Source organism: Hyposmocoma kahamanoa, unplaced genomic scaffold, assembly GCF_003589595.1.
Source record: "Hyposmocoma kahamanoa isolate Upper Pololo Valley unplaced genomic scaffold, ASM358959v1 148, whole genome shotgun sequence".
In the NCBI taxonomy this organism is placed as follows: domain Eukaryota; kingdom Metazoa; phylum Arthropoda; class Insecta; order Lepidoptera; family Cosmopterigidae; genus Hyposmocoma; species Hyposmocoma kahamanoa.
The window spans coordinates 312,482-326,390 of NW_020653526.1; the positions used below are offsets into that span (position 1 = coordinate 312,482).

General features: G+C 36.6%; 2 protein-coding genes across 2 annotated transcripts in view; one reads left to right on the plus strand and one right to left on the minus strand.

The window, feature by feature from the left end:
- Positions 1-7,289, minus strand: part of LOC113240540 (proteasome subunit alpha type-2) — a 7,955-nt gene extending 666 nt beyond the window's left edge. The window contains exons 1-5 of the mRNA XM_026477876.1: positions 7,236-7,289; positions 6,973-7,049; positions 5,375-5,473; positions 2,876-3,032; positions 967-1,141 (exon numbers count right to left, since the gene is read on the minus strand). Of these exons, the coding sequence (XP_026333661.1) occupies positions 967-1,141; positions 2,876-3,032; positions 5,375-5,473; positions 6,973-7,049; positions 7,236-7,276 (549 nt within the window). The 5' untranslated portion in view covers positions 7,277-7,289. The remainder of the gene's footprint in view (positions 1-966; positions 1,142-2,875; positions 3,033-5,374; positions 5,474-6,972; positions 7,050-7,235) is intronic.
- A 929-nt stretch (positions 7,290-8,218) lies between these two features.
- Positions 8,219-13,564, plus strand: LOC113240545. Its single transcript, XM_026477881.1, has 4 exons — positions 8,219-8,507; positions 9,383-9,548; positions 10,429-10,591; positions 13,003-13,564. The coding sequence occupies exons 1-4, from the start codon at positions 8,219-8,221 to the stop codon at positions 13,384-13,386; spliced, it is 1,002 nt and encodes a 333-aa protein (XP_026333666.1). The 3' UTR covers positions 13,387-13,564.
- Positions 13,565-13,909: the final 345 nt, after the last annotated feature.

Sequence of the window (13,909 nt, forward strand, 5' to 3'; positions counted from 1 at the left end):
CCAAAAACAATCTTATTTCAATGTAAGGTTAAAGTAAGCTTATTATAATATTACTCATATTCGTGCCATGATGAACCTGTCAACCAAGCAATGTATTATAGCAAAAGTGATTGAAAGAACGAATGATTTCCCAATATTGTCTATTCCTTACTAAAAATAGGAAAGAGATGACCCTATGTGAACTATATAATGCCATCTCTTTCTTTTTTTGATGTTCCGAATCGTCTTATCGTGGTGTAATGTTTAAGTACTATAAGTTATTTACATTCAGAGAATTTTGACTGTTAAGAAAAGAAAAGTATATAATAATAAAATCTATTAAAATTACGCTGTTTTCAATAATTATTCCGCATTTTCATGAAGAAAAATAAATAAAACAAGCTGAGTCTTGATAGTCACGTTGTGAATTCGGAATTATAGTCTAGTGTCAACTGTTAGCTTCGCCAAGGAGCATACAGATGGCGCTGTTATAATTTCACGAAATAAATATCGCGAATTTTTTTTAACGAAAAATTATTTACTATGTGCTATTAAATAGAAAATAAACAAAATATTGAAGAGATATGTAAATAAATAAGTTTAACTTAACTTTTAACAAATCAATATTAAGACAATAAAACTGAAAATAATATTGTTTCCATTGCATCAGTGTAATATTTTATGATTGTTAAATTTGACATAAGAGCAATATTACTTTAATGTTAGTCGCGTCATAGTACGAACTGAGTGAATGAATAGTGACAAAGCTGCCAATAAAACATCATAGTTTTAACATTACAATAAGCTTACTTTAAACGTGTTATGGTACGAAAAGTCAATGTAAGGTTAAAGTTTTAAGAGGATGTGGTAGGCCACCTGGTCCATGGTTTTAGTAAAAAATTAAAGTGACAAACTATAAATCATATATAATATATTAAAGATATTATAATAATTATCTGGTGATTCATAGTTTGAAGCCTGCTTTACACTAAATTCTTTTCCATACCTTTTTTCAAGGAATGTTTTCCCATTATTGAAGTTTTTGCCCATTGCCGTGGCTTTCCACGCGAAGTACGCCCCAGAGGGATCGCACTGGAAGAGATACGGCCGGTCGTTTTCCCAGCCGCAGATTAGAAGAGAGACACCAAAGGGACGGACGCCACTGCGAAACAATTTAAATAGGTAAGTACAACAATCATCATTGTAAAGAACCTGAGTCTGTACTTTAAAATATTTTAAAGTAAATGTCAATGCTACCTACTGAAGACACACTCCTATTCCCACTCCAGAAAAAACCATTCTGCCAAATCATTACGGTGACAAACTGCGCTCCGATTGGCCAGCCCGAATTCGAAACAATTGACGGGTGCTGTCAATTGTTTCACTTCAAATCGTCCAGTTTAACTTGAGCTTTGCTATAATGGACGGTAATTGAAAAACTACATATTTAATTACTGATGAAATGTGATTCCGTTTGTTTTGTAATTAGATGTTTTACTGTTTTTCCCACACCACCGAATGGAACAGCCCCCATTAGAGATATTTTTATTACAATAAATACAGAATATTTTTGGAATATACGAGGACATACACACAGGTTGGCGCTGTTATTTCAGCTTTCTAATTTGTGATTTCAGCGCAAACGAGAGTTGATATTTAAAAGTGATATAAAGCCCATCTGCCTGATGAGTTGCCAGGGATGGATGGCCCTTATTTCGTGTCTATTTTTAGTCATATAAACGATGACTCCGTCCAACCATTTACTTAACTTTTGACAGCTCGAATTATAATCAATTAGTGCTGTCCTAATGCGTTTCCGATTTGCTTTTTTTATAACAATCGATTTTATTTATAATAATTTTGTTTTAATCGTGATCGTGAGCGGGTTGAAAAAAGAAGATATTGTCTGATCGTGGGATCGCGATGTTGCGTTTGACAATTTGTACTCGAGAATTATTAATTAATGGCAATGATTCAAGTGATGATTCCCGTTCATTTGGAGAAGAATCCGACGATTCATTATAATAAAGAATAAGAATTTATTACAATTATTTATAATTTATTTCATTTCAATATAAGATATTAGACTGGTACCAAAATTTATCAACCTGTATAATCTTCGTTACATAATCTGTTGGCTCGTTTAATATCTGAGCTAAAGAGCACGTCGCTTCACTAAAATTTAAAAAAAAGAGAGTCCAGGAAGTATTGCATTTTTTTGTCTATCGTTTTATGACAATAATTACGGAACTACAGACGCATGCATATGTGAAAAGTTCAATAAATGGTTTGACGGAGTATAAACTTGAAACATCAACTAATTTATTTATTAATATAAAAAACGAACACAAAGAAAACTTTCTTGGATCTGACTGCACTCTAACCTATGTGTGTTTTTTCAGGCCAATTTAGAGTCAGCAAACCTTGCAAATTTTACATGTTACAGTGGCCGTAGCATGACAGTATATCACATGCAATGTGTGATAAACTTCCCCGTGACATATTTATTTCAATTGATAAAGCTATGTTGCCATTTTCAAAATTTATTTACACTAGAGTCATTCGTTATTTTGTTTACTTGGTAATGAACTATTGTTATAGATTATGAAGAGCAAGGATAACGATAAGTTGAAAAGTGAAATAAGTTGGTAAGTGAAATTGCGTATATAGCTATCTTTGACGTTTAATCATCGCCGCGAAAATGACGAAACAAAAAACATACACAGGCCTCTAACAATGAAAGGACTGGGTGTGTTATTTTTTAATTCATAAATGGAGCCTTTCTATGACATGTGGTCTAAAAAACTGACTGAAAATGATCCTGTATAGTATTATCCAATCCATCACGAACTTCCGATTAATTTTTAAGTAGACATAGTTTTATAATATTGCTAACCCAGATTGTGTGTACTCCTGCATAACAGTAGCGACCCTCTGCACGAGCTGAGCAGTCGGAATGGGCTCGTGGTACATGAGATAGTACTGCTGGGCCATCTTACGGGCCTGTGTCACCAGGAGGCGGTAGTCCGGGCCCATGCCGGAGTATACCATTCCTGTGGAAAAAACCAATATATGAATGAGACGATCTGCAGATAAGCTGCAAGTATTAGGAGCTTATTAAGAACTACTACCTCATCTCGAATTCAAATTTTTCCCCTACTAATACAGTTCATTTTTATCATTGACTTACAATTATATGGACGTCGGGTCCGCGCTAAAAAGTGTCCGAACTTATAGGGCGTTAAAATCGTATTCAGAGCATCATTCACGCTTTAGTCTTCGTTTGTTTGACTGACAGCGAAGCAAGCAAAATTAGACAGTACTGCGATGACATTACAATTTAAATTCAACGTTTTAGCTTTTTCATATTCCTTCACATGTCACTACGTTTAAATAGGTTGACTTGGGACATTTTTTTCGTGATTTTTGTATTAGACCCGTCGTCCATTTATTTGTAAGTCAATGATTTTTATTATGAAAACGAACGCGGTTATCACACATTATAATATAAAAGTGACGGGACTTACTTGCGTAGTATTTTAGTCGGAAGCGGTCCGACTAGTTTCGACTATAATCGATCGGTCTTCTTCAGGGGTTGAGTTCAACGTTCGCGACCGCGTCACGTCTAGCACTGCGCGCTGCGGCTCTCTGCGCGCGCGCCGATGACACAGTCCGCAGTGGGGAATAGTGGGGATAAAGCTAAGGTTTTAGCGCGGGAGAAGTATTTTGTGCCCCGCAAAAATCGAGAGGCTATTGAAATAAGTAGCCGACCAAATTTTAATAGAGACGGAGGCTGGAGCTTGCCACCGACCTGGGAGCCGAGTCTTCATGGCGCTCGGTATGCTGCTACAGATGTTAGTAGTAACGACGTGGTGAGCTTTGTGTGCTGGACTGTTCCCGACAACAATCCTACGGACAGCAGTAGCGAAGAATTCCAGCACGCGCTGACGCAACGTATCAGCCTCCCGAGTTCCCCACTGCGGACTGCGTCATCAACGCGCGCGCAGAGAGCCGCAGCGCGCAGTGCTAGACGTGACGCGGTCGCGAACGTTGCGCTCAACCCCTGAAGAAGACCATCGATTATGGTCGAAACTAGTCGGACCGCTTCCGACTAAAATACTACGCGAGTAAGTCCCGTCACTTTTATATTATAACGGTTAATTTTGCTTGGGTCGAGCGTAGATATGAGCGCCCATAATAGACCCACCGGTGACGAAAAAGTGTCGGCAGAAGTGACGGTGTCTAGTCAAACGGCAGGGACGAAGGCTTTATTTCAGAATTTATTTTTTTACAAACGAAATTAAAGCTATTTGAAAAACGTATATCGTATGGTATACGTGTTCTATTTACTTCAGTTGATATAAAAAAAAAATCATTGATATATGTGTTACGGACGGCGACGGTAATTCAGGAGCTCTGATTGGCCGAGTGGCGAGCGACCCATTGATAGGACCGGCACGGTGTGGGAGATACCGTACCGGACCCGAGAGCTTATGCAGTTCATATAGCGTTATTTCTTTCCTATTTTTAGTAAGGAATAGACAACATTGGGAAATCATTCGTTCTTACAGTCACTTTAGCAATAATACATTACTTGGTTGATAGGTTTGTCACGGTACGAATATGAGTAACATTATAATAAGCTTACATAGAAATAAGATTGTTTTTTGAAAAGTTATGGTAGGCCCCCTGATCATTGATAATAATAGTGTACGTCCGTAAATGGCACACGGCGGTAGTGTCTACATATAAGCCACGATGCTGCATATGAACAGAGTTACCATACTTGTCTCATTGAAGAGACTATGGCAAGGACCGGTTACCTATCAGCAGTCCGAAATTACATTTACACTAACTTAACCTAACCGAACCTAGTCGTGTCTTTGCGATAAACATCCAACATATCCTGAAAGAACAACTGTTTCGTTAAAATTCGGTTTTCGGGGTAATGAAAATTCGAACAACTTATTTCGGACAAAATAAATTCGAGTTTGTGATAGGTTACTGTAAGGGCCTGTGTAACCATACACTCCTGTAGCCTCTTGGATTCAAGGGAATCAGGTGAAGCTGTTGCCTAGTAATGTGACAGTACAGGATGATATAACAGGCTGGTATCTGCAACTTGACAGCATAGCACATATTTTGTGTAGGACTGCACATGATAATAAATATCTGTCGACATTCATGAAGGTGTTTTGGCCGAAGAGTGTCGTATATCGGCGTTTCCGCGGCCGGTTACCTGACATCAGATGCGCCACACGTCGCCGACAAGTGTAGATTACTTATTTAGTTTTTATATTATATCATATGTATGTTAGTCCATAAGTTATACATTACATGGGCCATAAGTTGCCTGACTCAATTAAACAAATAAATAAATAAAACAAACACTCACCAATATGTCCTGTGATCATCTCAACCTTGTTCACACTATGTTCATCGTACAGAATGCTCTTGTGCTTGTTTTCAGTTGCTATTACGACTCCATTTGACGCTGCAATAGATATAATATATATTGTAGCATTTAAACCGATGCAGTCGCAGCAAGTAAACCTTTACACAAGAAAGGGTTGTAACGCTAATAAGCTGTGACCAGAATCAGAAAACTTCAGGTCCACAAATTTATTTGAAGTCGGTTAAAGAGAAGAAAAGGTAACAAAAGAAGGTTGTAACAATAAAAGGTATATAACAAAACAGGTACATTATTACAAAACACTCCCTAACTTGATGAATATTAAGATATTAAGTAGACATCCCAAAAGGGCCGAGTTATACTGAATTACAGATATGTATTCATAGGTACATGATAAAGGCTGTTTAATAAGGCTGTACGAAATTGGCACATGACTTGGATTAGTAATAATTATAAACTTAGTAAAGGAATCAAAATCAGCTCCATACGCTGCCATGATCGAGCTGGGAGTGACGGTCGAACTAAAATAAAATCAGAATGCGAGGCAAAATAACTATGGAACAATTTTTAATTTAAATACGAGTAGCCAGGAACCGGAGAAAGGTGGAAAGGATAAAAAGGTGGGATGACGATGTAAGGAGGTCATACCGTCACAAGTTCACAACTTCAGTGGAATCGCGCGTATGTATAGCGCATTTTGAAAAGAGATAGTTTTAATTCTAATTTCATTAGTTAATTTGTAAGTGTAAGCTCCAGAGGAGTATATCAGCTTCTTGCTTGCAACGCGTTGTTTACGCGCATTTGAGTCGATTCAAACTGCTTTTTGAGCCTTTAAAATGCGTATAAAATACACCGTGTCCATAGGCTCTTACACCATAAACAACAACTTTTGTTCAATGAATTTACTTTATTTAATTTACAACAACAAACTTTTCAGTTTTTGTTGTACTATCTGACAGTTTTTAGAGCTGTATTCTTAGCAACACCTCCTGCATGCAAGCATTCATTAAAATAATTTTGTTGGTGATGATTTAGAGAGCTCTACTTACATTATTTCTATTTTAGTATGAAAATAAAATCAGATAAATCATTCAGTCGTGCCATAAAAGTTATTTATGATGATTAATTCTCTGATGCTGTTACTGTATATGGCCAGATCACCAAGCTGGTATTTTGCAGGTATTTTCAGACAAGGAAATTCCCGGTCAGACAGTAGGAAAGGAGGCACTATGGAAACTGGACTGTAGCCTTGGTAAATGAAATTTTTCAGCTTAATTTTCTCGTCAAGTCCAGTTACCATAGTGCCTCCTTTCGTACAGTCCAACCAAATTCCCCAATGAGTGTGGTCGGTTATTGTTTAGTAAATTTTGTGTATTTCTAAATCAATTTATTTGTTACTATGAAAAGTGCTAAGTCAGCATAACAAACTACAGCGCATTTAAGAAATGCTAGTGGCATGCTTGTAGTAAAGTAATTTCACCCATTTAACTACAGTTTTTAAATTAAAAAAACAAAGAATGTCAATCTAATGAACCTACAAAGTAAGTTATTATAACCTATAAACATAAGAGAATTTTTACCTTTAATACCGACTGAAGTGCCGCCGGCAGCAACGGCAGCTAATGCATATTCAATTTGGACCAATTTACCAGATGGGCTGTAAGGGAAATTAAATAAAATCGTATAATATTCACTGAAAACAATCGGAAAATTTGCACAATCATTTCTATCATATACCAAGGTATTTAAACATGTTACACACTTGAACTAAACTAGAAATGCAATAGGAAAGGTAAATGAAAACTTTCCGCTACAAATAATGCGTAAATAAACTATAATTTACCTAAAAGTCGTAAGAGAAAAACTGTAACGCTCGGACGCCATGATTACAAAGCAAATTGTCAAAATTTTACGCCGTCATGTTGGCATGATTGTCCTAATGTCAAATTAAAATATTGCCATTATAAATAACGCCATGCTATGTTCAAGTGCCAAAGCGCAAAATTACAACGAGATGTTTCCAAACTTTCAATACCAGATTGATTTTCGAGATTTCCTTGTATTTCGAGGTTTCCTTGAATATGTTTGAATTTGATTTCACGCTACCTTATAGATAGTAATGAAATGAAGAATTCCCACAAAAAAGTGAAAATGATCAAATTGTTAGTTTGGCCCTTATAATTAGGACCCATCGATTTTGGCTCGCATTTAAATCCAAAGTCTGTTGTAAATACGGATATAATCCGTGAAACAGCCCTTCTATATAAAACGGTATGTAAACATTAACATACCGTTAACATACAAACATTTACTATTAACATTAGTAGTATTTCGCCACTACCTGACATTGTATCTGGAAGCGCAATAGAACGTAACAAAACTGTAGAAGTTAAACTTTTGTCCTTTCGCGTAACTTTCTTAACAATTCTCGTAATTTTGAGAGCGAAGAAAGTTTTTTAATTAGCCATATTTATTATTGTGAATTCTAATTAGTTTATAAACCCATCCAAAGTAAACAATCAAGTTCGATTTTTCTAGAGCGTACGTATTTGTTTTTAAGAAGTTGGGATATATTTTTTAGTCATGATTACAAATTTTTATTATAAAAACGAAAATCTACCTTGTGCAGCAAAAATAACTTTTCAGGTAACGATACGTAGTTTTCTTTCGTTTCTAGGATCCTGGCAACACTGAGCAAGAGCCAGCCAATAGGAGCACAGATTTCTCGCTCAATAATTTGACTGACTGACATTTTCATCGAAAATATTGGTCTATTTTTAATTTTATTGATCATTACTGAAAACTAGGTGTAAATTAAAAAACGGTATGTTGAATAACATTCGTGGTGTTTCGCCTCTACCTGACACTGTATGTGGAAGCGCAATAGACCGTAACAAAGCTGAAAAACCGTTTCTAAACAACGCAAGTCAGAATAAAGTTTACTCAAAGATGAATGGGAAAAAATCAGACAAGAACGGCAACGACGTGACTAACTCAGAATGTAAGGGGCGGAAAACTTTTGCTTTTTGGACTTTAGTATGTTTACTTTTTATTCTGGCAGTTGGGAATCTATTTTTGACCTTTACTATTTTGGCGGTATTACGACTTGGGCAAGGTAAGACAATAAACAAAAAATATTTTGCTGTTATCAATTTTTGTTTTGTGAATAACTACGTGGATAAAAATACATTTATACGTAGTTACTCACACTACAAAAATTTTACAATAGTATATATTAGTAAATTTTTTTAATTTTATTTTTTAAGACACTAGTAAAGTACATTTTAGTAATAATAGTACACGTACAGCCTGTAGTTAAATTAGACTCATTAATAAATTTATGAATTGTTCAGTTTTTATGTTACCTACTTTTATATGCAAATGTTTTAAACTCTAGGCTGGCTGCAAATGCTTGCATAAATTGAAATGTACAATTTTTACACAGTCTTGTTATATATTTGGACCAACGCAAATACCTTTCAATAACTGTCAGTTTGTCTTTTCGTAACAATTTTAATGAACCTAAACCCGTCATAGGGATAGCATACAACTTGGGAAAGCTCACTCTGCTAAATGACACCACACATATCTCCTGAGAAGTGTGACTACAAAGCAAGGGTCTTGAGCATTCAAAAGCCCTGATATCTGCGTACAGTGCCAAACATTGTACAGAAGTTCTGTCGTTAGACAGGAATGGTGTGAGAATGCTCCCTAGAGCCTTAACAGGGCATTGTGGCTTGAACAAGCCACAATTTATTAGAATATTGTACCGCAGTGATGAGGGGATGCATAGGCCCTGAATGATGCCACCATAATAATAATAATAATAAAAAACTGTTAATAACTGCTAAATTATTTCAATAACCACACCCTGATGTTGATGGAATCGTTGCGGAAAACAACGGAGCCATATCCACATAAAACTTAACCTAAGTTCAGTTTGTAATTAATATAAGTTGACATTTTAACTGTTTGCTTATATTTCAACAGGCATGGAAAGTATAGAATTCCTCCCCGAGCACAACGCAATAAAGTTCTATGGTGAGATAGGCTTGGAGCAGGTGCACAAGCGCGATGGCCTACTGGAGAGCTTTAGAGATGAGCCTATGAGCATCAGCAGTGAGAACGGCTCTGTGCTTGTTAACCTTCAGACTAGGTATGTCATTTTTTTTATGATTCGCAAACAATGGTTTGAACAAGTCGTACACCTCATAGTAAGCGACACACCTACCCATAACGATCTAAGGAGACATAAGTTGACAAGTCCCATGTGTATTCTTCAAAACCAGAATGCAGTAACCCCACATAACTGCTTGGCGGCAGAAATAGGTAAAGTGGAATGAAACTCATCATAAGAGCGTTATTATTAGGGTGACTATATAAGGAGCCTATTCGGCTCATCATCACTGCGACCATGAATGGTGCTATTGTGATCACTACTAATTATAGTTCGGAGCCATGGCCAACAGTATTAAAGAACTGAAGGAATTTCCTGGGTCTGATAGTTTTTATGTCCTCTGGACCTTCGTACGCCCGTTGGAGGGCAGCACTGGATATGGAAATGCACAGGAATTTCATCAGCCTTGTGGCACAATCTGCTAAAGAGCATTACTAATAGTACTTAAGTATAACAATTTTTTTTTAATAATATTAAGTGACTGGACGAACAAGTCGTGCGCCTGATGGTAAGCTACACGCCTGTCCATTACAGTTGCAGTGCTACTCAGAGCTTTAAATCGCAAAGATCTGAGGGGCACTGTCACTGCTCTCGTCACCCTAAGACAAGTTGACAAGTCCCATGTGCCTGTAATTTCATCAGCACCCTTACCTTTCAAGACCGGAACACAGTAATGCTGACATTACTGCTTGGCGGCAGAAATAGTTAAGGTGGCAGTATTTCCCTGGACGAATTCTTTCACAAGGAGTTCTACTGGTAGTTAAATTTTAAGCAATTTTAGACAAAGATAGCTGAAACACGAATCTATGTGAAAAACTAGACCTTGCCTTAGCAGAAGTGTTTATATGTTATTTTTCAGGCTATCCCGTTATGACACTAAGTTAGTAGTAAACACATCTGGTGTCTTCATCCGAGGCGTGAGCGCTTTGGAACTGACGGATCCTGACTCTGGAAATACTATCTTCAGTACCAGTTTGAAGGAAATGACTTTACCAGACGGAGTTAACAATTTACATGCTAAGGTATGCCAATAATTAGTTATAGGAATGTATAGAAATAGTAATAGAATGTATAGAAAACGTAAGAATTGCAGACACCAGCCCGATATATACGGCAGGGTTTCTTAAGCTATGGTCCATGGACCTCTAAGGGGTCCGTGTAATGAACGCCGAGGGTCCGTGGCGAGCCTATCTAACACAATGGAACAGCAGCCGTCACCCTATTTATTCATAATATGTAACTAAGTAAAGTTTAATTGCAAGCAATATAAGCTAATAAAAGCTAACTTTGCTTTTTTATCTTTTTGGAATGCGTCTGTGGGCTCCTTGGCATTTTGAGAGGGTTCCATGACTAGAAAAAGGTTAAAAAACCCAGCCATATGGTTTATGAACTAACATCGGATTAGATAAGATACGCATGGAGTGAATAATACCTCCCTCTGAAATCGTGTAATTTTATGTATACTTTAGAGTAGATATAGCGCCATTGTTGGCTGCGGCGTCTACTGGTTTTTCCCCCAGGCGGCGAAAGTTTGTTAGTTAGAAATTTGTACAAACTATATCATCAATCCACTGCTGGGCATGGGTCACCTCTCCGGCGAGAGATTAGGCCAAATTCCCGTCACGCTGGCCCAATGCAGGTTGATGGGAACTTTCTTCGACGTGCAGGTCCATCACGCTGTTTTTTTCTCTTATTTTTTTTCATTAAAATTAATTTACCTTCCCCTATTATATAATGATATTGACTCATAGTTTTTCAAATTTTATAATTGTTTTAGGCTCTCATTGCATTTAAGGGCTTAAAGGAGTGCCTAAGATATTAGGCACAAGGAACTGACTGAAAAACAGCAATAAAATAAAATATATTTTAAATGATAAATGTGTACAAATGTTTATTTAAAGAGCAACCCCTAGAGTTTCTTGCTCATTCTTCTCAGGGAAACTGTCTTACGAATGAGCAGTACAGTTTAACCAATTTGACGATTTCAAGTTTAATAATGCTTACCTATGAAATAGAGATTATTTGTATATGTATTAATAATTATATTAATAAAAAAAACAAACTAGTGGAGTAAATTCATTAATAAAATAATTGAATATCAATCCAATAAAAATTTAAATACAATGAATAGCGACATCTCAAGCCGGGGCTGGTAGCTGTAAAGTAACCTAACTGGGTGACGAAATACTTTCATAGATTTCTCATAGATAGTACTACGGCTAAAAAGTCGTTGAAATAACCAAATACAAAAATTCGACAACAAGCAATTCGTGAGGTCCGCGGGTACGTTCCGTGGCTTAGTTGGCGTAGCGCCACGGTTTGCTAGAAGACATCGGTTCGAAGGAATTTTTTCTAAGTGTTCGATCTTTGTATTAATAACATCGAGTATATAATCAGAAATAGAGACGAAATAAGGGCCATATATTCCTGGTAACACATTAGCGATACAGCTCTTATAAATATCAACTCTCGTTTGCACTGAAATATAGACAGGCCAACTACTGACCTGTGTGTACGTCTCCGTATATTCCAAAAAATATTCAGTATTTATTGTAATTAATATCTCTAACAATGCCGTGCTGTTCTATTCGGTGGTGTGGGAAAAACAGTAAAACATTTAATTACAAAACAAACGGAATCACATTTCATCGGTAATTAAATATTAAATATGTAATTTTGCAATTTTCACCCTAATGGACGAAAATAGCAAAGCTCAAGTTAACTGGTCGATTTGAAGTGAAACAGTTGACGACACCCGTCAATTGTTTCGAACTCGGGCTAGCCAATCGGAGCGCAGTTGTCACCGTAATGATATGGCAGAATAGTTTTCAAACAAATTAAATGACATTTCGTCTCTATTTCTGGTTCTATACTCGATGATTAATAATTATGAGTCATAATTATTAATCATCGATTCAAATAGATAAAAATCAAATTACTCCACGAGTTTGTCATAATTTATGACAAACTCGTGGAGTAATTTGATTTTTATTGAATTCAATAAAAATTTTAATTCATTTGAATTGTCAATTTTTGTAAGTTCATACCATGTTCATGCTTACATACACTGTATTTAGAACTATGTTTATGAAAAATTCAAAAAGGAGACATATTTTAATCCATAATAGATAATTAAATCCGGCTATTCTTGTTTAAAATGTATATAAATAAAAATTGATCTTGATACTAGTAGGTCAAATGTCAAAATAAAAATAAAGAAGGCAACAACGCAATTAGTAATAATTAGAGTGTCGTAACATTCACAATTTAGTAATTTTTGGGAAAATTTTGGGTTCTTTCACAATCTATCGATAAAACTATCGACAACAACGACATAACTATTTTAAATTATACGAAAACTGGCAACCCCACAAATGTCATTTTACTCCGTCTTCAAAAAAGACAGACTATAATTAGCCAATTTATTCCGCAGCAAACGTCAACGAAACGCATAACGTCTCCAGTAGACTCCGACCTGACACTTCGTTCAGACTCATCAGCCTATCTCCGGGGTGCAGAAGGCACGCACATGGAGGCCAAAGACCTTAACTGGACAGCGGACCAAGATATATACCTCAAATCGATCAACGGCTCCATTATACTGAGTGGCAAAGAAGGCGTTTACATAGATGTTAGATATTTGCCAATTGTCAAACCGGTGAACAAGACCGATAAGTACAGTCAGGCAACGGGGCATTTTAAAGTATGCGTTTGTATGCCACAGGGAAAGCTGTTCAGGGTAGCAGTGCCTAATGGACAAAAAGTCAGCTGCTCGCATGTTAATGTTACGGGGGATTTGAATCCTTGTGCTGCATAAGTTAAGAACAATATCCCTTAATGGCTTTCGGAATATTTGACCATATTGGTTATATGTCTTTAACATAAACCTTAAGCCGAATTTACATTTGTCTGACGTGACGCGTCAAAACGGTATCGGTTTCATACACACAACCCAAGCCGTCACGTCAGATTGTGACACACTAATATAAATTTTACCATCTGACGTGCTACATCACGACACAAATGTAAACCCGGCTTAACTCAAGAAGACTGCTTATTTCCATCTACAAATCGTAACTATGATAATCTCCGTACAGAGTATTAAAAAACCGACCTCAAAAGTTGTTCACCCCCTAGTTTGCCACCCTTAGAGGTGGAATATTTTCTTCAAATTTGAATGGGACCACCACTGAGGTACCCTCTTTCCAACAAAAAAAGAATCATCAATATCGTGTAACACAGTCGTTCGTTTTGTTCACGACTTTTTTTACTTTACGACGACAGGCTGTCGTGATAATGGGAAGAGCTGGAATGACAGTCGTCTGACGATATTTTAATGT

Coding starts and splice junctions, on each gene's coding strand:
- LOC113240545 (XM_026477881.1), top strand. CDS start 8,219: ATGTTGAATAACATTCGTGGTGTTTCGCCTCTACCTGACACTGTATGT. Junction 8,508..9,382: donor GGTATTACGACTTGGGCAAG/GTAAGACAATAA, acceptor ATATTTCAACAG/GCATGGAAAGTATAGAATTC. Junction 9,549..10,428: donor CTTGTTAACCTTCAGACTAG/GTATGTCATTTT, acceptor GTTATTTTTCAG/GCTATCCCGTTATGACACTA.